The sequence below is a fragment of the Protopterus annectens genome, chromosome 12.part0 (assembly GCF_019279795.1).
Source record: "Protopterus annectens isolate FY-2018-M chromosome 12.part0, PAN1.0, whole genome shotgun sequence".
Classification (NCBI taxonomy): domain Eukaryota; kingdom Metazoa; phylum Chordata; order Ceratodontiformes; family Protopteridae; genus Protopterus; species Protopterus annectens.
In genome coordinates, this window is record NC_056746.1 from 276721365 (window position 1) to 276743472 (window position 22108).

Here is a 22108-nt window from a genome sequence, read left to right on the forward strand (position 1 = left end):
CGGATCCTTTCTTCTGACCTCGTGTCTTGCTTTTTGTTGAGGATAACTGAAAAAATGCCAGCACAAAACTCAGTATATATCAGCAACAAGACTATAGCAACACTAAGGTAAAACTTAAGTGTTTTAATACATATCGAGCAAGTCAATAATCCAGACCAGTTTCAGCCTAACATGGCTTTCCTCAATGGAACAAGAAAAAGTACAAACAGGAAATGATGCACAAATGCAGGTTTAAATAAGGTCCATAGACCAATGAGGTGCTTCCAAAGGATTTTAGGCATGCTCATAATACTGCCTGAAAGAAAAACTGGAAGGAAAAATACAAACTAGAAAATAAAAAATAACAAGTAAAAAATAGATGATCCAAATAGCAAATATGGTAAAAAAACATAAGTATGATAATACATTCAGTATTGGATATATTAATTGGTTATAAATGATCATTTAAACAAGGAGAAAATAGTGCCCCTAGCTTGATAATCCGGTATTTCTCTTTTTGGTTGAGAATGGAATGCCATCCCTGTTTGTTGGATCTGTCACCCAAAATTCTATCTACAATACAAAATTGAAATCTAGCAGTATGATGTTGTGTGTAGTGCCTAAACAGAGCGTTGGTTTCTCTTTTGGTTCAAATGTCACTACGATGTTCCGACATGCGTAATCTCAACGCCCGTGATGTCTGACCCACATAAAATGAACCACATGTGCAAGTCGCAAGATATACCACCCAATCACTATTACAGTTGCCAAAAAATTTCATGTTAAAAATTCTGTCAGTGTTTTTACTGGAAAATTGTTTAGATGTGAATATAAATGGACATGATGAACAATGGCCACATTGATAAGTGCCCCAAAGTTTGTCACCAGTCATCGTAAGTTGTTGATGTATAATGCCACCTAAACCCATCCTCTTATAATGTGAAAAAAATTAACTTAGTGTTCTCCCTCTATGGTAACCATATTGACAAGTGTTGCCGACTAAGGAGGCAATATCCTCATTGGCAGTGAGGATGTTCCAATGTTTCATCATGGTATTTCTAATCAAATTAATGTTACGCCCATAGGTAGTAATAAACCGTAATCCTCCATCCTGTGCATCCCCATTTCTGTCACAATATTTGAGAAGGGAGGTTCTGGTGGAATTAGTTGCAAAGTGACATGCCAACTGAATGTCAGGCTCCTTGTATCCCCTGGTTCTAAATCTGTTGGTTAGATCTTGTTGTGATTCTTTAAAGTCATTTTCTGTGGAACAAATCCTGCGTATCCTGAGGAACTGGGATTTGGGTATATTCCAGATGATGTGGCTAGGGTGCATACTAGTTGCATGTAATAAAGTATTGTATTGCGGGTATTTACGAAATGTTATGCTTCGTAATGTACCATCTGGGTTCCTGATGACTGTTACATCCAAAAAGTTGATTTGATTTTGGTGATAAGTTGAAGTAAATTCAATACCCCATTTGTTATGGTTGAGGTATGACACAAATTCAGCCAAACATTCTTCATCGGAATGCCAAACTAACCAACAATCATCAAGATAAAGTCGCCAAATATCCAGCTCCTCAAGATAGATGTTATGTGTTTGATCGTAAATGAGTTGCTCCTCAATGTAGCCCATGAATAAGACCGCATATATAGGAGCAAAACAGGCTCCCATAGCGGTACCCTTCAACTGCCAATAGCATTCACCTTGAAAATAGAAAACATTTTTATTGAATACATGTTCCGCCATACAAATCAAAAGTGTATTGAAACCAACTGGATATAATTTGGCTCTATCTAACCAAAACTTGAGGGCCTCAAGTCCAGCCCAATGTGGTATATTGCTGTATAAAGCCTTGACATCTAATGCACAAAGTAACCACTCAGGTTCTAATTGGTTATCATTTATAATGGATAAGAATTGGGTGGTGTCTTGTATCCTTGCTCGAATCAAATTTAGTAGTGGTTTCAAGTATGAAGTCAAAAACTCAGACAGTGGTTCCGTCAATGACCCCAAACCAGACACAATGGGTCTACCAGGTGGTTTGTTCAGGCACTTGTGTACGGGACCCACAACAACAGATTCTTTATTTACTACCTTAGATACACAAGTGCCTGAACAAACCAATTATATGCTGACTTATTCATAGGCTACATTGAGGAGCAACTCATTTATGATCAAACACATAACATCTATCTTGAGGAGCTGGATATTTGGCAACATTATCTTGATGATTGTTGGTTAGTTTGGCGTTCCGATGAAGAATATTTGGCTGAATTTGTGTCATACCTCAACCATAACAAATGGGGTATTGAATTTACTTCAACTTATCACCAAAATCAAATCAACTTTTAGGATGTAACAGTCATCAGGAACCCAGATGGTACTTTACGAAGCAAAACCTTTCGTAAATACCTGCAATACAATACTTTATTACATGCAAATAGTATGCACCCTAGCCACATCATCCGGAATATACCCCAATCCCAGTTCCTCAGGATACGCAGGATTTGTTCCACAGAAAATGACTTTAAAGAATCACAACAAGATCTAACCAACAGATTTAGAACCAGGGGATACAAGGAGCCTGACATTCAGTTGGCACGTCAGTTTGCAACAAATTCCACCAAAACCTCCCTTCTCAAATATTGTGACAGAAATAGGGATGCACAGGATGGAGGATTACGGTTTATTACTACCTATGGGCGTAACATCAATTTGATTAGAAATACCATGATGAAACATTGGAACATCCTCACTGCCAATGAGGATATTGCCTCCTTAGTCGGTAACACTTGTCAATATGGTTACCGTAGAGGGAGAACACTAAGTTCATTTTTTTCACATTATAAGAGGATGGGTTCAGGTGGCATTATACATCAACAACTTACGATGACTGGTGACAAACTTTGGGGCACTTATCAATGCGGCCATTGTTCATCATGTCCATTTATATTCACATCTAAACAATTTTCCAGTAAAAACACTGACAGGATTTTTAACATGAAATTTTTTTGGCAACTGTAATAGTGATTGGGTGGTATATCGTGTGACTTGCACATGTGGTTCATTTTATGTGGGTCAGACATCACGGGCGGCGTTGAGATTACGCATGTCGGAACATCGTAGTGACATTCAAACCAAAAGAGAAACCAACGCTCTGTTCAGGCACTACACACAACATCATACTGCTAGATTTCAATTTTGTATTGTAGATAGTTTTTTGGGTGACAGATCCAACAAACAGGGATGGCATTCCATTCTCAACCAAAAAGAGAAATACTGGATTATCAAGCTAGGGGCACTATTTTCTCCTGGTTTAAATGATCATTTATAACCAATTAATATATCCAATATTGAATGTATTATCATACTTATGTTTTATTACCATATTTGCTATTTGGATCATCTATATTTTACTTGTTATTTTTTATTTCTTAGTTTGTATTTTTCCTTCCAGTTTTTCTTTCAGGCAGTATTATGGGCATGCCTAAAATCCTTTGGAAGTACCTCATTGGTCTATGGACCTTATTTAAACCTGCATTTGTGCATCATTTCCTGTTTGTACTTTTCTTGTTCCACTGAGGAAAGCCATGTTAGGCTGAAATCGGTCTGGATTATTGAATTGTTCGATATGTATTAAAACACTTAAGTTTTACCTTAGTGTTGCTGTAGTTTTGTTGCTGATACATACTGAGTTTTGTGCTGGCATCTTTTCAGTTACTGATAGTTTGTTTTGCCATGCACTTGGATCCTACTTGCAGGGCTTTTCCCTTTTTCCTTTTTGTTGAGGATGCCTGCTTGAAACACAATTCTGCAGGACCTGACTTAAATGTATGGAGATCTGTTGTCATTTTGGGACCTCATTTAATTAAAGCTTGATGGTTTTGTGTAGATTGTTTTAATTTACTCTATGTAACATAATGTTTATATAGATAATATGTTTGCATTAAGACCTATGTTTTCACCATAGCTTTCTCACTAGGTTAGCTGATTTTTGATGTAGTGCATTTGGTTACCCACTAGAAAAGTGGGTTTTATCAACCACGTTAAGTTGCACTGTTTTTTGTATGGTGTTGAAAAGTGAATGGATGCAGAATGCTAAATGGCAATTCTGAATGTCCAAGTCTTTTTCTTTTACTTTTAAGTCTATTTATGGATAATTTCAGGCCAATAAAGCCAAACTCCTCTAGCTGTGGACATGCATGTTTCTGCCTTCTTATGGCATTTAGCTGAAACACCTGATATCCTTAAAGGGTAATTTGCATATATCTCATGTTGCCTCTGATACAAGAGGTTTAAGGTGTCACACAGTGGAAAGTCTAGCTTTACTAGATTTTTTGTGTTTTTTAACCAATTGTTTTTTCTGTGTGACTTTTTTACTCATTGTTTTAGTCTGTTGGAGCAATTGGAAATAATGCAAGCAGATCCATAGACTGGCTGAGAATTGGCTACCTTGGACAGAAATTATGGGATTGTACACGCAGTTTTCTGTTCTCATGCAGATTTGACATACAGTGCTTGTAATTCAGACACTCGTTTAGTGGAAGTAATGACCCCTAGAAAAAAAAGGATCTTCCAAAGTATATATTTTAAGAGTACTTAAAGTCCTACAGAGGGACAATCCTTGATAGGAGGCCTGATAAGAAAAGCACCTCATGAGAGAAGCTTCAAAACCTTTCACTGATGGTAGTGAAAAGGAGTTAAAACTGTCGTGAAAGTTAGAAATGGCCATTAGATGCACCTTAGCAGAAGAATAACTTTAACCTGTTGTTGGTGATCTAAGAAAGGTGGTCTGACTCTTTTCCTGTAAAATATTAAGATTCTGAATCTGGTTAGGTGGGTAAAGGGACAACCACAGGGTTTTCTCTTCAGATTTCTGATTCAGACTCTGAGGAGAGTTCAGTTTTCTCCCTATGGGGGTTTCTTTCCCTGAGATTATTTCCAGAATGTGCCAGTGTTTTCAGTGGGAGAACAATGAGGGTTCTTAGTCTCTCTGAAAATTTTGAGATGTCACGGAAGGAATTTCCAGAACCTTCACCCATTCCTCTAGTTCTCTCAACTTTGGAGGATGTCACTGCCTGCAATTTTCCCTGATAGTCAACCTGCTGCCCCTAAAAAGACATATAGAATGTATAAAGATCCTTAACCTTGTTTCTATACACTCATTCCAAACCTGAACCAATAGCTTTTAGTTAATCCTGCTGATACTAAACATTTTAATTCTAATTCTATTCTTTCTGTCAAAGATGGGAAGATTATTGATAAGTATGGGGAAAATTTGTATGCTTTTGCATCTTTGATTTTTTTAGAAGTTTGAGTTGTCAGGCTCATATGTTAGTTTATTTTGACTAATTAATGAAAATATATGAAAGGTTTTGTTTGTAGTTTCTTCTTGTGAGGAAAAATCTGCTTTAACTCATTTAGTTTCTTCCATTTTACAGGTCACAACTCCTTGTTCACAGTGTGTATGACTCAGCTGATATTTCTTCCAGGGCCATACCTCTCAGCATCTTAGTTCAAGAAATCTGGACAAAGCCAAAAAATAATGGAGGTACAAAGACCAAAAAATAGGGGCAATTTTTTTAAATATTTTCTTAAGACCAAGAACACTGCATCAATGGGCCCAGACAATATCCCTGGTTACCTTCTAAATAGCATGAAACATGACATATCAGGACCTCTGGAATTACTACTTAACTGTAGCCTCCAAACAGGCTTTGTGCCTCATGAATGGATAAAGGCAACAGTCATCCCTCTGCACAAAGGTGGGCCATCTACAGAACCTGGAAACTATAGACCCTTAAGTCTCACCTGGCTTATATGTAAAGCCATGGAAATAACTATCATGGAGATGATAAATAGTGATATAGTAAACCTCCATACACCTGTCCCGACCCAGTTTGATTTCATCAAGGGCAGATCATGCTACTCAACCTGGTGGACTTTTTTGAGAATGTCACCAAAGGAATGGACGGGGGCAAAATCATTCACACTGCCTACCTTGACCTGGCCAAGGCATTTGACACAGTACCCCATTCGGGCATTGTCAACAAACTCAGGAGGTTAGGTACAAACTCATATGTCACCTGGTAGATAGCCAACTGGCTCACAGACAGGACCCAAGAAGTTAGAATTGAGAAGAACACCTCTACAAAGAGTCTGGTCACAAGTGGAGTCCCTCAAGGATCATTCCTTGGACTGCTCCTTTTTGGCATTTACTTCTCAGGAGTTAAGGCCAATGTCAGTAGTCTCTGGCTGACTAAATTTGCAGATTATTGCAAATTAGGAGCTGTCATTTGAATCTCACACTGACACAAATGTTCTTCATGAGGGGCTGACACATACAAACAACTGGTGTCAGAGCCATGGACTAAAACTAAATGCTAAGAAATGCACAATAGTATCCTTTGAGAAGTCATCCATCCCTAATAACTATCATATTGACAACACACCCCTTAGAGCTGACCCAGTAGTCAGGGGCTTAGGGCTACACATAGATAGTAATCTAGCCTTTGACCATTACTTATCTACCATGGTGAGGAAATCATTCTATGTTGCACAACTTATAAACAAAGGTATGGCATCTAAGTCCAAGGAAGTCATTCTTCCACTGTATTTGGCATTCCTCAGACCTATCATTGAGTACAATGCCCCCTTTGGTATGTACCTAACCAGGCATATCCAACAAGTGAAACATCCACAGAGGTCCCTCACTAAAAGAATACAGGGCATAAGTAAAATGTCCTATGGAGACTACCTCAAGTCCCTATCCTTGTGTTCTGTCTCCTACAGGAGCTTGAGGGGAGATCTATGCCTGGCATACAGGGCATTTTTCAGACCCGACTCTGATGGATCTCCTGCATATTCACAAAACAAACAGCACCAGAGTTACCTTTCCTAAAGACTTAAACCTTGGCTGTGATATAAACAGGATCTGCTGGAGAGATAAGTATGTATCCCAGAGACTACCCCATCTATAGAACAGGCTCCCCATTCATGTGAAGCAGAGTTCCTCCCTAACTCAATTCAAGTGCAACTTGGACAATTGGATGGGAAACTGGAAATTCATCTCTGTTTTGGCACCTGTGTCTCTACTGGACATGGGTAACCTGTAAATGGTTCACCTCCCAGGCCCATGCTTACACTTGTCAAGGGTATCAGAACTTGGCACAGATTTGGGATTCATGGCTAGGCTTAAAAAGGCCCTTGCGGTCATTAGCCTAGTAAACACCTATGAACCTAAGCCAACAGAACAGCTCTTCATCAAACAAAGACTGGAATTCAAGAAATCATTTGCAACTCAGTGAAAAATTGTGTGGAGACACAGCACTGCTGTTACACAACAGACAGTAATTCATGAAGTGCCCCAGAGAAGCTCTGATGAATATTTAATTAAGGAGGTCAAGTGGTGTGCTATGCTACAAGATAACTTAGTACAAATGTTCTTCATGTAGTGAGCCATTGCCCTTAGCTATTTAATGTTGAAATGAGATAAGGTTACTGTGTGTATGTGTGTGTGTGTGTGTGTGTGTGTGTGTGTGTGTTTGTCTGTGGGCCTGTGTCTTTGGGTGTGAGCGTGCAAATTTTTGTGTTTGTGTGTGGGCCTGTGTCTTTGTGTGTTAGCGTGCAAATGAGAGCATATACATGTGTGTGGTTTACCTTTAAAATGTTGAAAAACCCATTTTCTACAGTTCACTTACCCAAACCAAAATGCTGAAAACAACACCTTGCCAACACTCACGTGTGAACTGGTCACTTTAAGAAAGTTGAAACTCAGGAATGTCGACTTTGACCAGAACTACTTGCACTTCTGGATTTATGCTATAGACATTTTACAGGGCCAAGCCCCCCCTGCACCCCCCACATCCCCTGTTACTTATATATACAAACTCTGAGATCGCACTACAGTGAGGGAAAGGGTACATTTCCTAATCTCCATTTAAAATTTCAAATTCACAACAGTGAATGCTCACTAGCATTCGCTGTTGTGAATTTGGCATTTTTTGTTCGCTAAAACATACATTTGAAAAGTTACTTTTGCACATGTGTGCATCACACAAATTAGGCATGACATTTTAAAGGTAAAATGTGTATGTATGTGTGTGTGTGTGTGTGTGTGTGTGTGTGTGTGTGTGTGTGTGTGTGTGTGTGTGTGTGTGTGTGTCTCATACATATAGATAAGGTCTGCATTTACTTAATAAATACAGGTTCAGGACTTGTGAAATTAGCTGTAGCTACAGAGTGCAGCAGCTGCAAAATCAGTTCCAAAGTACTCTCTGCTGCTGTGCATCGTAGCTACTGCTCTCCACCAGGAACCTCAGTATGAACTGCTGCTACACTAAAGAAGAGTCAGACTTGCAGCTCACTGGGATGTAACTTGTTTTGTGAATTCAGAAGTTCAAACAGAGCTTGCAGAACTGCAAATGGCTGATGCAATGTCTTTCGCTTAGATACAACTATCTTTTGCACTTAAGTACAAAGGTTTATGAATCCCATCCAAGAACTTACTGCCTCAATTTGGCAATGGCTAAATATGTTTTCATTCCCTTAGTACTTCTTGAGCTCTTGAACTGTACACTCACTCATGACACTGCATAATACTACATACCGATGTTACTTGTTCAAAGCTCCCACCATTTCTTTTTTTTGCCTAAAGTGGATACATTTTATACTCTGACTTCTTTATTGCTGTCTCTGGGCCAATACTGAGTCCAGGCTGTATTTGTCTAAATTGTGCACCTGACGTATGTAGTTACTCAGCTAGCAAATAAGTCACTCAATCGATTATGAAGTAAAAAGTGTAACACACACATACACACACACACACACACACACACACACACACACACACACACACACACACACACACACACACACACACACACATACACACACACACACACCTATTAATTTATACCTGCTCACAAACCTGCTGTCTGGTGTGCTTGCAAAATAATTTCTTATTACAGCATGATTAAAACATTTAAATATTTGAGAAAGGCAAATGAACAGTTCAAAAAGCATGCACAGGCAGCAGACTGTGAGACTTCTCAACATCTGTGCATTGCACAACATTTATTTTAGAACATTTTCTTGCATGAATAAACTTGCAAATATGGCTATCGCTAATAAAATATACAAAAGAAAAATAAAGGAGGTTGGTGGGGTTTATAGGAAACTGAGAAGCAGATGCTTCCACTGATGAAGAAGGCAATGACAGTTGCTGGGAATACTTCTGTAGCACACAGCTTAGCTTGATATCCTGCTTGAGATCTCTGACATAGATCAAATGAGCAAGTTATAGCTTGCCAGGCTTCTCACAGTTCAATTTAACAAGCTATTAAAAGAGCAGAATGACCAAGGAGCGCATGCAGATTGCAGGCAGGAATACCAACCTGAAGCTGAGGAGGAAAATGTGCGTCCAGTGTAGGCTGTTAACAATGAGAATGGGAAAGGAAAAAAGTGAGTAGGGGTTGTAATTGGCTACATCATGGACGCAATGAAAGCAAAAAAAATGTTGAAAAGTAGCATCAAATACTTCCTGAAAAAGGAGAAATAATGAATGCATTATAAAATAACTGAAAAAGTTGTTATAGTGAAATTAATAATAATAATAATAATAATAATAATAATAATAATAATAACAATAGCACAGTGACACAGATGATGTATGACGGTATTAGATGCTTCATTCCCTTTCCACAATAGCACCAAAAACAAACAATATGTTTTTAGTTCATTTCACATTCAAGGAACATGAAATGCCTGGGATTAAAAAAGGAGTAAAGTTGTGTAAAATCTTACCATAATGATAGATGTCCTTGCCATCACTGCTGCAGTATTCATAACAAATGGGATTCCCTGCTGTAGAAGCCCAAACATCCGGCCAGTCTACCAAAGACTACTTGTTGCTTTTAAAAGTTAATCCGAACATCACCCTAATTCTCCTTGTGTAGCGTATGGCATATAGGTGATGTTCAGGCCTACCACAATCAGAAGTGAATGCCCCAGTAGGAACACAGTCCAAGAAACCCAGGAGGAAACCAGCACATCCAGGAAGGCAAAAGACTACAGGGATGGAGGGAGGGAGCGAATACTGCAGCAGTGAAGGCAAGGACATTTAACATTATAGTAAGATTTTACACAACTGTACTATGTCCTTATTTTCACTGCCACAGTATTCTTAACAGATGAGAGAGTGTCAAAGCTCAAGAGGAAATTTGGGAGGGGGAAGGTGCAGAAGAGCCCCCTAAAAAGCCAAGAAGAATGGCACCAGCAAAACCAGCCCTAGCTCTAGAGATACCATCCAACTTGTAGTGCTTGGTAAAGGTATGCACAGAAGTCCAGGTAGCTGCATCAAGAATAGAATTAGTATGTAAGCCCTTGAAAAAAGCACCCGAAGAAGCCACAGCTCTAGTAGAATGAGCCTTAAATGAAGAAGGAAGGCTCTTGACAGGAAAGTTCAACAAAAGGAAATGGCCTTAGAAATCCAAGAAGAAATTGTTTGCTTGAATACAGCAAGTCCCAAAGATCTAGGATGAAAAGAAACAAATAAATGATATGATTTTCTAATACCCTTAGCCTTATCCAAATAAGCCCTGAGTTGCCTATGCACATCCAAAGTATGCAGCACCCTCTCACTGTCAGATTGCGGACAGGAGAAAAAAGTAGGCAGATTAATAGACTAATTAAGTGATAGCTCATTAACCACCTTAGGCATAAAAGGCGGGTTAGTGTGCAAGGACACTTTGTCCTCATGAAAGACCAAAAAAGGAGGACAAGCCATAAGGGCCTGCAACTCAAGGCACCCATCTGGCAGAAGTAAGCGCTAACAAAAGAACAGTCTTCCAGGAACAAAGTAACAAGGAAACTGAAGCAGCAGGCTCAAAAGGAGCCTGAGTCATCTTCTCCATAACAAAATTAAGATCCAAGGGAGGGGAAACAGGCTTTCTGGGAGGTCCAATATTAAGAATGTCTTTAAGAAATTGTTTAACCTCAGATTTATATGCTAAAGGAGGAGAAAAAGGCAGACAAGCAGAGACAGCTGATAAGTAGGCCTTAACAGAAGAATAAGTCAAAACAGCATTGAACAACTCACACAAATAAGACAGAACCAAAGAAGCATCTACAGTAAGTGGGTCCAGGTTATGAGAGAGACACCAAATAGAAAACCTCTTCCATTTGGATAAGTAGGATTTCCTAGTAGAAGGTTTCCTGACCTACTGCTGGACTTGCAGCACCTCCTCAGAAAAAAGCTGTCTGTGAGGAATCAAAATCCTATCGCTCACAGTTTCAGTTGAAGTGTAGACAGGTGGGGATGGATGAGAGATCTCTTGTCTTGTGTGATTAGGTCCATCCTGTGAGGTAACCTGTGATGATTGCCCCTGACTAGATGAAGACATAGAGGGAACCAGTGTCAAAAGGGAGTCACCAACAAGATTTTGTGAGCATCATGTTGAATCTTGAACAAGACTTTTGCAATGAGAGGAAGAGGAGGGAATGCATAAAGAAACATCCCCTTCCAAGAAAATAAGAGGACATCCATCTTCTACACCAGAGGACCTAAGAATATGGCGCAAAACAGAGGAAGTTGTCTGTTCAGTGGGGAGGCAAAAAGATCCACTTGAGGAGTACCCCACTGGTAGATAATGTCCAGAAACACATCCCTGTGAAACATCCATTCGTGGGACTGAGTTAAGCACCTGCTCAGAGTGTCTGCCACAATGTTCTGACCAGAAGGGATATAAACTGCCTGAACAGTCACTTGATACTTGACAGCAAGATCCCATACCAGAAGGTCCAACCAGCAAAGAAGATAAGATCTTGTTCCTCCCTGTTTGTTGATATACCATATCATTGTGGTATTGTCTGTGAACACCTTGAGAGGTGTTGGAGAGAAAAGAAGGTGAAAGTCCTGGAGAGCCATTAGAAAAGCTCTCATCTCTTTGACATTGATATGCTCCTTCTGCTGACGAGGTGACCACACACCCTGTACTTTTAGGGAGTGAAATGTGGCCCCCTATCCCATGTTGAAGCATCTGTGAACAATTCCTGAGAGGGAAGAGTGGGATGAAAAGGAATCCTGGATTCAGAGACAACTGCTGAATCCACCTGTCTGAGACACGGAAGAAGAGGAACTACAAAGTCTAGAGGATGTGCATGTTGGAGCCACACTGACTTCATAAACCACTGAAACTTTCTCATGTGAAATTTGGCCAGAAGGAGCATAGGAATGTTGGATGCCATGAAACCCAGAGCTCTTAGAAACTCCTGGCAGTAATGGAAGCCAGAGGAAGAAGAGTGTAAAAGAAGGAAATGAGAGTTCGGGCCTTTGGAGGGGGGAGGAATGCAAGCACTGGCACTGTCTGAATCCTGCAACCCAGAAAAACATGATCCTAAGAAGAAGTCAGAGAAGATTTTTTTTGAAATTTAGGCTCTGAAGAATGGAAACTGCAAAATGAAGATTTTGCAAAAGGGTCTCTGGAGAGGACACCTGAATCAACAAATCATCTGGTTAAGGAAATATCTGGATCCCTCCAAGCCTGCAAAAGGTAATCACAGGAACAAGGCATTTGGTGAACACCAGTGGGGCAGTAGAAAGGATAAAGGGCAAAGCACAGAACTGAAAATGCCAGGAAGCAACAGAGAAAAGCAAAAACTTCCTGAAAAGAGGATATATCAGAATATGGAGATAAGCATCCTTGACATCCAGAAACACCGTATAGGCCTGAGGGAGAAAGAGAGGAAACAGAATCTGAAGGGACAATATCCGAAAGGAAGGCACTTTTAGCAAAGTATTTAGATGAGAAAGGCCTAGAATAGGTCTCCCGTGCCCTCTTTTCTGGGCACTAGAAACAGTCTGGAATAGAACCCCTTCCCCCTTTGGGACACATGCACCTATTGAATAGCACCATGAGTCAAGCGATTTTGAAGAACCTCTGGGAAAAAGGGAAGTTGTTCCCGAGGAGGCTGAGGAATTCCCATAAAAACAGGATGGAATTTCCACACCATGAAGTATCCTTGACAAATAATTGACAGAACCCAAGAATCCTGAGTGATACGAAGCCAAACAGGAAGAGAAAGAGAAAAATGAAGAGATACAGAAATGTGGCTGGGAAGAGACAGATAGTCATGTGAAAGGCTTGCTAGCCGAGGCACTCGAGTATTAAACAATTTTGGATATTATGTTTCTGCAGTTGGTGTTTTTTGCTTTCTCTGTGTTTTTTTTATTTTTATTTTTTATTCTGTTGTTTAGTGAAGATAGTCATACAGCACCTGGTTTGTCTGGAAAGAAAAGTTTTGGAGTTCCTGAAAACTGAGTAGCCTTAGCAAGAAAAGCCAGTTTGCCATTCTTCCTACCTTTAGCAGAAAGGTGGGATTGTCTATGAACAAAGGCAGGCTTAGCGGGGTAGTTTCTCTGAAATTTAGGCACAGGAGAAACAAACACATGTGTAAGCTCCTGTAAGGCCTTACCCTTATCCTGAAGGGTCTTAAATAAACCAGCAACAGCTTCCCAAACAGAAGTTTAGAATCCAGAGGAACGTCCATCAACTTAGCTTTAATATCATCAGATAGAGGTTGAAGCCTAAGCAAAGAAAACCTCTTCATCACTGAACCAAAAACAACAGCCCTAGAAGAGGCATCTGCTGCATCATAACTACATTGAATAAAATGACAAATGACTTGAGAGGAAGTCCCTTGGAAGGAAAGAACAGAAGTTTTACCCTCGGAGTCTGGAAAAAATCAGAAATAAGTTGACAGGCCTGAGAAAGAAGAGCCAACACATACCTAGATATATAGGTCTGATAATTAATAGCCCTAAAAGCTAGCGTAGCAGAAGTGTAAACTTTCTTACCCAACCTTTCCATAGTTCTGTTATCCTTGTCAGAAGGCAATAACTTGGGCAAAGGAAGCAATTGAGACAGCTTACCAGAGGCTACAGACATGAGAGAGGGGTCAGCAGCGGGACATTTATATTGGAAAGAACAATTCTCAAGCACCCTATAAAACCTGTCAGGCTTCTTGGGAGCAGGGGGCAGAGAATTAGGTGCATGAGAGGCATTGGAAAAAATCATCCAACAAAGCAGCCAAAACAGGAGTAGCTGCAAGTTTAGGGGATTCCAACTGCAGCAACTCATAGTATCTCTTATGGATATCAGAGACCTGAGCGCAATCCAACTTAAAAAAATCCATCATCCTAGAGAGTATGTCCCCAAAGAAAATTTCCTCAAAGGGAATATCTGGACTAATAGATTCCTCCTCCTCTGACCCCTAGCTAAAGGACAAGGAATTGGAGGAGAGTAAGTCAGGGATTCATTACCCAGATCGGACTAATCCTCAGAAAAATCCTGTTCTCTAGGCCTTTTAAGTTGAGTAGAAGACCAAGAAGGAGCAGGAAATGAAACCCCTTGAGGAGGCTTTAAGTACATTAAAGCAGTAAATAGCCCCTGAGTGAAGGCCTGCCACTCACTTTGTGGATCCCTAGGAGCAGAAGAAACATGTTTAATTTTTTGTTTCATTTTTAAGGGAACATCCCCTCCACTTCCCCTCCAAAAAACTTAGAAGGCTCAGACCCAGGACAGCAGTCGAGAACTGTAGTAGGAACTTCTTCCCTAACTAAAAACTGAGGAACTCCCCTAGGCCTTCTTCTTTCCTAATGGCTGACCCTTGGGGCAGGAGATTCCTTTCATTGTATCTTTAGCGAGAAGCTTAAGATGCTGGTTATCAAGATACAAGGAAATGGAAGAAAATCTACTGTGAAGGGTTTCCAGAATGAATGCCTGACAAATAGAACAAGACATATGGTCATGAGAAGCTTCTAGACAAAAAAAGACACTTACCATAGTGGTCTTTATTGGGAATCTGCTTCCCACACTGGCATTTACCCTTCCTGGATGACATTAACCCCAAGGAGCAAAAAAAAGTACGAAAAAACAAAATCCCCAACTGGGCACTTATCTAGAACCACAACAGAAGTTAGCAAACAGATGTAGGTAGCCACTGGAAAATGAAAATGCATTCAACTGGCAGAAAACAGATGCAGGTAAACAGACAGATGGTAAAAAAGATACATTCAGACTGGCAGCAAAGAAGTTCTGATTATGGTAGGCCTGAATGTCACCTCTATGCCCTACGCTATGCAAGGAGCATTTTGGTGATGTTCGGCGTACCTTTTAAAAGCAACAAGTAGTCTTTGGTAGACTGGCCAGATGTTCGGCCTTCCACGGCAAGGAATCCTATCTGTTAAGAATACTGCAGCAGTGAATGTAAGGATATCTTGTCTGCTTTTCTAAGGATCACTCTGGGATAACTACCTATTGTCAGTGTGGCATGATTACTGATGTGAACCTAGCTAGTCTACTGCAGTATGCTATTTTCTGCAACTCATGATAAATTATCTTGGGCAAAATCTGAAACTTATAAGCTAACTGAGCTGTTCCATTTGATCTTCCTTTTTCTCTGCCTACTTGAAATATTTCCAATAAGAGCTTCTTTCCAGTACTGTATATACATAAACGTGTGGTAGCTTTCTTGGGCTGCTTTTCAGTTATTGCTCAGTTGGGCTAACTCCACTCTTGGTGCTAAATATTTCTAAAAATCACAAAAACTCTGCAATGCCTAAAACCTCTACAGGAAGGTACATTTTCACTGTGTAATTGTGAAAGAATTTAGCTTGCCTTATATGGTTCCATTCTGCAACACTAAGCATCCCATTGTCATTGGCAAGTTCCACGCATACATAGTGCTGAACGTGAAAAAAATATGTGAAGGAAGCCTTGACAAAAGCAAGGATAATTTCTTTGACAGTAAAAATTTTCATTTGTGTGTGTATGTGTGTGTGTGTGTGTGTGTGTGTGTGTGTGTGTGTGTGTGTGTGTGTGTGTGTGTGTGTGTGTGTGTGTGTGTGTGTGTGTGTGTGTGTGTGTGTATGTGTGTGTGTGTGTGTGTGTGTGTTTTAGGGGCAAAATCCTTACGTTCATACAAACAGGGAACTGTACCCCCCACTCCTCTACTTAATATAATCAACTTCAAGGTCTCTGGAAGGGACTTGTGAGGTACACAACCTTCTATGTGGCATTGATCTTTTAAGTGCATGTGCTAAAAGGCACTGTGTTCAGCAGAAGTTTCACTACTGAGCCTGTGATGAAAGCATGGGAGCCTGTGTTAACAGCACACAAATTACCCCCCCCCCCCACTTCCAATCTTTTACAATCTTCTGACTAGGGAGGGTCTTATCAGAGGTATTTCAAGGCAACGTGTTAAGTTAAGAAGACTACTAAGGAAAGAGTAATTTTTATGCAGCATTTGCTATCTTAGAAGTAGAAAGAGATGTGTTGACATTTATTTATTTATTTAACATTTGTCTACCGGGAAAGTCCAAATGGGACAGAGATCATTTTCAGTGGAGGCCAGGGGAGAAATGCTCCAGACATATGTCTTTGGAATGTGGGAGGAAACCGGAGCACCTGGAAGAAACCCACATGAACGCAGGGAGGACATGCAGTATGCATAAAGTATTTTACGAACTTGTAGCCATAACTGTAGCTGTTAAAGTTGTTCCTTGAATCTACAAATTTTATTTCAAGACTCTAACAAAAGAAAGGCAGAATTGTACATGTTCAAAGTGCTGCTTGAGGATCAGAGTGGCTGTGTATCACAAATTAGTAAAATACAGCCTGGGAAGAATAAAAGGGGAGATTCTCAGGTAACAAGAAAATGGCAGGTGGTACAGGGAAAACAGGCAAAGGCCTAGTAGACACACACAGCAGATCAGTGGAAAGGGTTTTGTCACAACCAAGTTACCAGTATTCAAACCACACAGTATGGCAGTGTTGCTCAGCTTTTGTAAGGTGGCTGAGTGCTTTGCATAATGCACTATGCACAGAGAAGGCAGGTTGGCAGTTACTAATGTAAAGATAGCAAAGATTAGAAATGAACATTTTGTGAGACAAGGTATAGATCTCAGAGACAGAGTGAGAGTAAGAGAAAGAAAGAACGAGGAAGGGAAAACACAGAAAGACAGAAGAAAGAAAGTAAAGTTGAAAAGATCAGGGGAAGAAGTAGATATCAAAACAAAAATAAAAGAAGAGTAGGTGGACAGTTCATCAAGAAAACGAAGGATCTCAGTAAGCAAAAAGATATTAAGGAAGAACAGAAAGCATAGGTACTTAGCAAGGAGTGAGGGGGTAAGGCAATACAGAAAAACAGGGGGATGTTAGACAAGCAAAAAGGGTAACTTTTTTCTCATCAAAGGATAGGCAATAAAGAACATATGAAAGTTACTAGGAGGAACAAGAGGAGTAAAGGTGGACAAACATAGGGTCCACAATCACAAGGAAAATAGCCAAGGGCAAAACAAGGAAACAAATTAAAAAAGGTATGATAGGCCTGGAGGAAGGCCGACAGCAAAGCTTGATCTAAATTGCAGGGTTCAAACAGCAACATGATTTAGAAACTTCTACAACAGGTATAGGGTGCTGAAGAGTGGGGTTGCTAGACAAGGAGAGTGTCTTTGAGGTCAGATTACTGTGATTTCCTTAATCTACCACCAGGTGATCTTTGCCAAGTTTTGTTGATGCAGATACTGCAGACAGGGTACCAACAGGTTCTCCTTACATCTACTAAACTTAAGCCATTTTCTGCCAAAGGGATGAATACTAGTGAATTACATAACAATTCAAGGGGCTTATCTTGCTAACCTGTTAATGGTCTTTGTAACTGCTTGCCCAGTATTAGCCCTACAAGCGTATGATATATATTCCTGTTCTTAGTAAACTGATGCACAAAGAGAGATATGAGAAGCTCTTTTAAACTGAATGCCATTTTACAACTACATTTATTTATTTATTTATTATTATTTATTATTTAACTGCTAACTGGATAGTTGGAGTGGCCTTTGAGACCTGGATACAAGGTAAGGGTGGTACAAAATTAAGAGCTAAATACAACAGTCAAACTAACATGAATGCATACTTTGCATACAGTTATACATTAGGCAGTGGCATCAAAAAAGAAGTTATGTACTTACCATAAAGTTTCATCTGTGTTGTCCTTTTTCATTTATCCTTGACTCACAGGTTCAGTTCCGACATCAGAAGTGACTCGGCCGTTACTACAGCTCACGCAAGCCAAAAACTCTCGAGCTTCACCTCTACCCACAATCCCTCTCTTTCAGTTACCTCAGATTGAGTTTGCAGATTAGAAAGAAAAGGTATACATTAGGAAACCTTAAAGGAGACCATATCTGCTATACCCTAAAGATTACAACAAGCTGAGAATATATAGTCCATTCTATCAAAATGTTTTCAAAGGTCAGGGGATGGAAGGAGGGGAGTCAAGAATAAATGAAAATGGACAACCCGGATGGAATGTTATGGTAATTACATAACTTCTTTACCTGATATTGTCAATTTTCATTTTATCCTTGATATATGGGGCAGAGTCCCCAGTTCCCTTAGATCCAGGGAAGATTCACGGAAGTATATTTCTGAGCACCATTGAACCAAAAAATGTTCTTCCCTAGAGACCAAATCCAATTTGTAGTGCATAATAAAGGTATGAGGAGAAGCCCAAGTTGCTGCTGCACATATATCATCCATAGAAGCTCTTGAATGGAAAACTGATGAAGTGGCTGTAGACCTTGTAGAATGTGCCTTAACAGACCTTGGCAAATCAATTCTCTTTTTATTATAGATGAAGGATATACAATCCTTGAGCCACAGCTAAGATCACTTTGCTGACTGGTTTACCAAACCTTGCACGAGAAAAGGAAACACATAACTGGTCATATTTTCTTATGCTTTTTGTTCTGTGAAGACAAAAGCATAACTGACTGTGAATAGGTTCATAGGTTCATAGGTTCATACTAGGCTATCTGCCCAAGGGCATTTATAAGCCTAGCCCATAGTTATGTGGCTTTCGCCACCCCTTTAGTTTGAATAAAAACTATGCCTATCATTTTGCTGTGCCTCTGTCAAGCAGTGACGCTGAAGTAATCCCTGGGGTATATCTGCAATCTCCCATCCATTGGTCAAGATTCCTCTTGAACAAGACCAGAGAGGTGCTCTGCCTCACATGTACCGGGATTTTGTTCCACAGCATAGGGAGTCTCTGGGTGATGAATCTGTCCCTCCAGCACGTTCTATTTATAACCGTGTCAAGGTTTAAGTCTCCGCCCTTGTGGTTCTGAGGATCTAGATTTTTGAGGTGAAGCATATTCATCAAATCTGGGTTTGACATGGCCTTATATGTCAGGCACAGGTCACCTCTGAGCAAGCGGTATGAGACTGAATAGAGCTGGAGTTCTTTCAGTCGGGCAGCATAAGACATATTTTTGAGACCCTTTATCCTTTTGGTGAGGAACTTTTGGGGCCTTTCAAGCTGCAGCAGGTGTCTGGTCAGATACATTCGGCATTGTACTCAATCATAGGTCTAATAAGTGATGAGTACAGGGGACGATGACCTCCTTGATCTAGATGTGAATCCCTTCATGATCAGGTGGGTGATATAGAAGGTTTTCCTAACTACTTTAGCAACATGAGTGTCAAACGAAAGGCTACTGTCAACCTGGGTCCCCAGATCTCTGATGACTTTTTCTGTGCTCAGTGGATTGCCACCTATATGGTAGCTAGGGGTAGCCTTGTTTTTCCCAAAGGGTATGACTATGCATTTTTGGCGTTTAACTTCAGGCCATGGCTCTGGCACCAGTTATCCATTTCTGTGAGGCCCTTCTGGAGGATATCTGTGTCAGATGTGTTTTCGACTATGGCCCAGTTTGCAGTCATCTGCAAACTTTGTCAGCCATAACCCTCCTGTGTTTGCTTGTACTTCAGAAAAGTAGATGCCGAACAAGAGTGGACCCAGGACTGAGCCCTGTGGGACACCACTTGTGACAGGCTTTGAGTCTGACATGGCTCCAGCAACTCTGACCCTGTGGGTTCTGTCACTTAGCCAGTTTGCAACCCATCTTGTGATGTATGGGTTTACATTCAAGCTGATGAGTTTTTCGATGATACCTGAGTGGGGTATTGTGTCAAGGCCTTTGCCAGGTCGAGGTAGGCTGTATGGACTGCCTTTCCTCATCAATGGCCTTGGTGACTGTCTCGAAAAGTCAACCAAGTTTAAGAGGCAGGATCTGCCTTTGACAAAGCCAAACTGAGTTGGATCCAAAGTCTGCAAGTTCCCTATGTCTTTATTTATGAGTTCCATTATGATCCTCTCCATGGCTTTGCAGATAAGGCTTGTCAAGCTAATGGGGCGGTAATTTCCAGGGTCTGTGGAGGCACCGCCCTTATGAAGTGGGACCACAGTCGCCGCGCCACTCCTTGGTATCCTGAGGTGAGGCTAAGATTAAACAGCTGTCCTAACTGTGGGTTTAATTCCTCATTGAGTTCATGAAGCACACAGCCGGGGACACCATCCGGTCCCATGGATGCTGTGTTTTTGCCTTAGTGAGGGCAGTTCTCACCTGGGCGTTGGAGATGTTTGGGGGCTACAATCCTCTGGAATAGATATCTCTCCTTTTGGGGGGGGAGAAGTTTGCACTGAACCTGTCAGCCAGTATGTTGGCAATGTGTGTAGGTTCAGTAATTTTCACATCATTTTGAACTAATTCTGAGCATATCTGGGAGTTTCCTCCTAGGTTTCTAACATAGCTAAAGAAGGCCTTATGATTCTCTTTAGAGTCCTTGGCGATTTTTCTCTCAAAATTTGCCTTGGATGATTTTATGAGAGCTCTTAGTTTTTACTTATAATGATCAAAGGTGTCTTACCTTTCAAGGATTTTGCTCTATCTTGTAGTAGCTTCCTCCTTTTGTTGTAGAGCTTGTTTATGGCTGGGGTCCACCAGACTGACGCTGCCTTTGGTACAGAGAGTCTTAGTTTTGTTTGGGATTGCCTGATCCATGCAGTCCTGTAGGTGCTGGTAGAAGGCATTTGTAAGTGATTCAGCGGTTTGAGTAATGTTTACCACTGGCTCAGGGGCCTTAAAGGAGACCACACTAGTTTTTAGAAGTGTGAAATCGGCTTTTGAGAAGTTTTTCACTGTGGTCTTTTGTTTCAGGTGGGGCGGGATGAGGACCTCCAGCGAGATTAGTTTATGATCTGATCTCACCAGTGAGGGGTATACTTCGGTGTTGAACATTTTGATCCCATGTTCGTGATGATGAGATCAAGTATGTTTTCTCCTCTTGTGGGGATGGTGACTAGTTGTTCCATGGCATTTGAGTTTATGAACTCCAGGAATCTTTGGGTTAGAGTGTTCGGGCTTGAGTAGTGTTCCCAGTCTATATTAGGGTAGTTAAAGTCACCTAGTATGATGGTGTTTGGAGATACATTTATCCCTCCAATGTTTTCAGGAAGGCCATGTGAGGTTCCTGAGTTTGAGAGGGTGGCCTGTAACATGCTACAAATTGCAGAGCAGTCTTGCCTATGGTTAATTGCACCTGGATGGTCTCCGATGCATCATGCGTTGCCACCAACCTTGAGGTGTGGGTGTCCTTTATGAATATGGACACCCTCCTTTCTTGGTGTTGTCCGGATTTTGGGGCGGAACGCATGATATGAGGTGAAACCTGTTAGTGCTGGGGTGCTCTCAGGAGCCTTGAACCAGGTTTCTGTCACAGCACAGACATCGATGTTCTCCATATTGAGAAGGGCCTCGAAAGTGCATCTTGAGATTGAGACTTCTGGCATTGAGCAGCATTACCCTTAGTTTTTTCCTTTTTGGTGTTCTAGGGTGGTAGGTTTAGAATTTGAGCCTTGCCTAAAAAGGCACTAGGGGGGTGGCAAGAGCCTTTGCCAATATCCGGAAGCCCAGGGTGACAGGTGCAAGCCCTTGCGAAGCGTGGCTTGTCCAGCATGTCATCCCAGGCAGACAGACATTGGATCCCCTTTGAATGACACCAGAATTTAAGCCAATTATTAAAGCTGATCATCTTATCACTGTATTGTGGCATCATTCTAGGTGAAGGTAGGATACTGCTCAAGGTCAGGGTCATACCTGCCTGGGCTACATAATCAGAGAGCTCCTCGATGTCCCTTTTCATGTAGTCCAAGGAGGTGCGTCTCAGGTCGTTGACACCAGCGTGGACAATGACTGAGTCGTACCTGCTGTTGAGAGAC

General features: G+C 40.9%; 1 protein-coding gene across 2 annotated transcripts in view; it reads right to left on the bottom strand.

Moving 5' to 3' along the window:
- SRL (sarcalumenin) overlaps positions 1–22108 on the bottom strand; it is a 432041-nt gene that overhangs the window by 133027 nt on the left and 276906 nt on the right. The window contains exon 5 of one of the 2 annotated variants that reach the window (XM_044089335.1): positions 9382–9417. The exons of the other annotated variant lie outside the window; for it this stretch is intronic. Within the exon in view, the coding sequence (XP_043945270.1) occupies positions 9382–9417 (36 nt within the window). The remainder of the gene's footprint in view (positions 1–9381; positions 9418–22108) is intronic. 2 annotated transcript variants of the gene reach the window in all.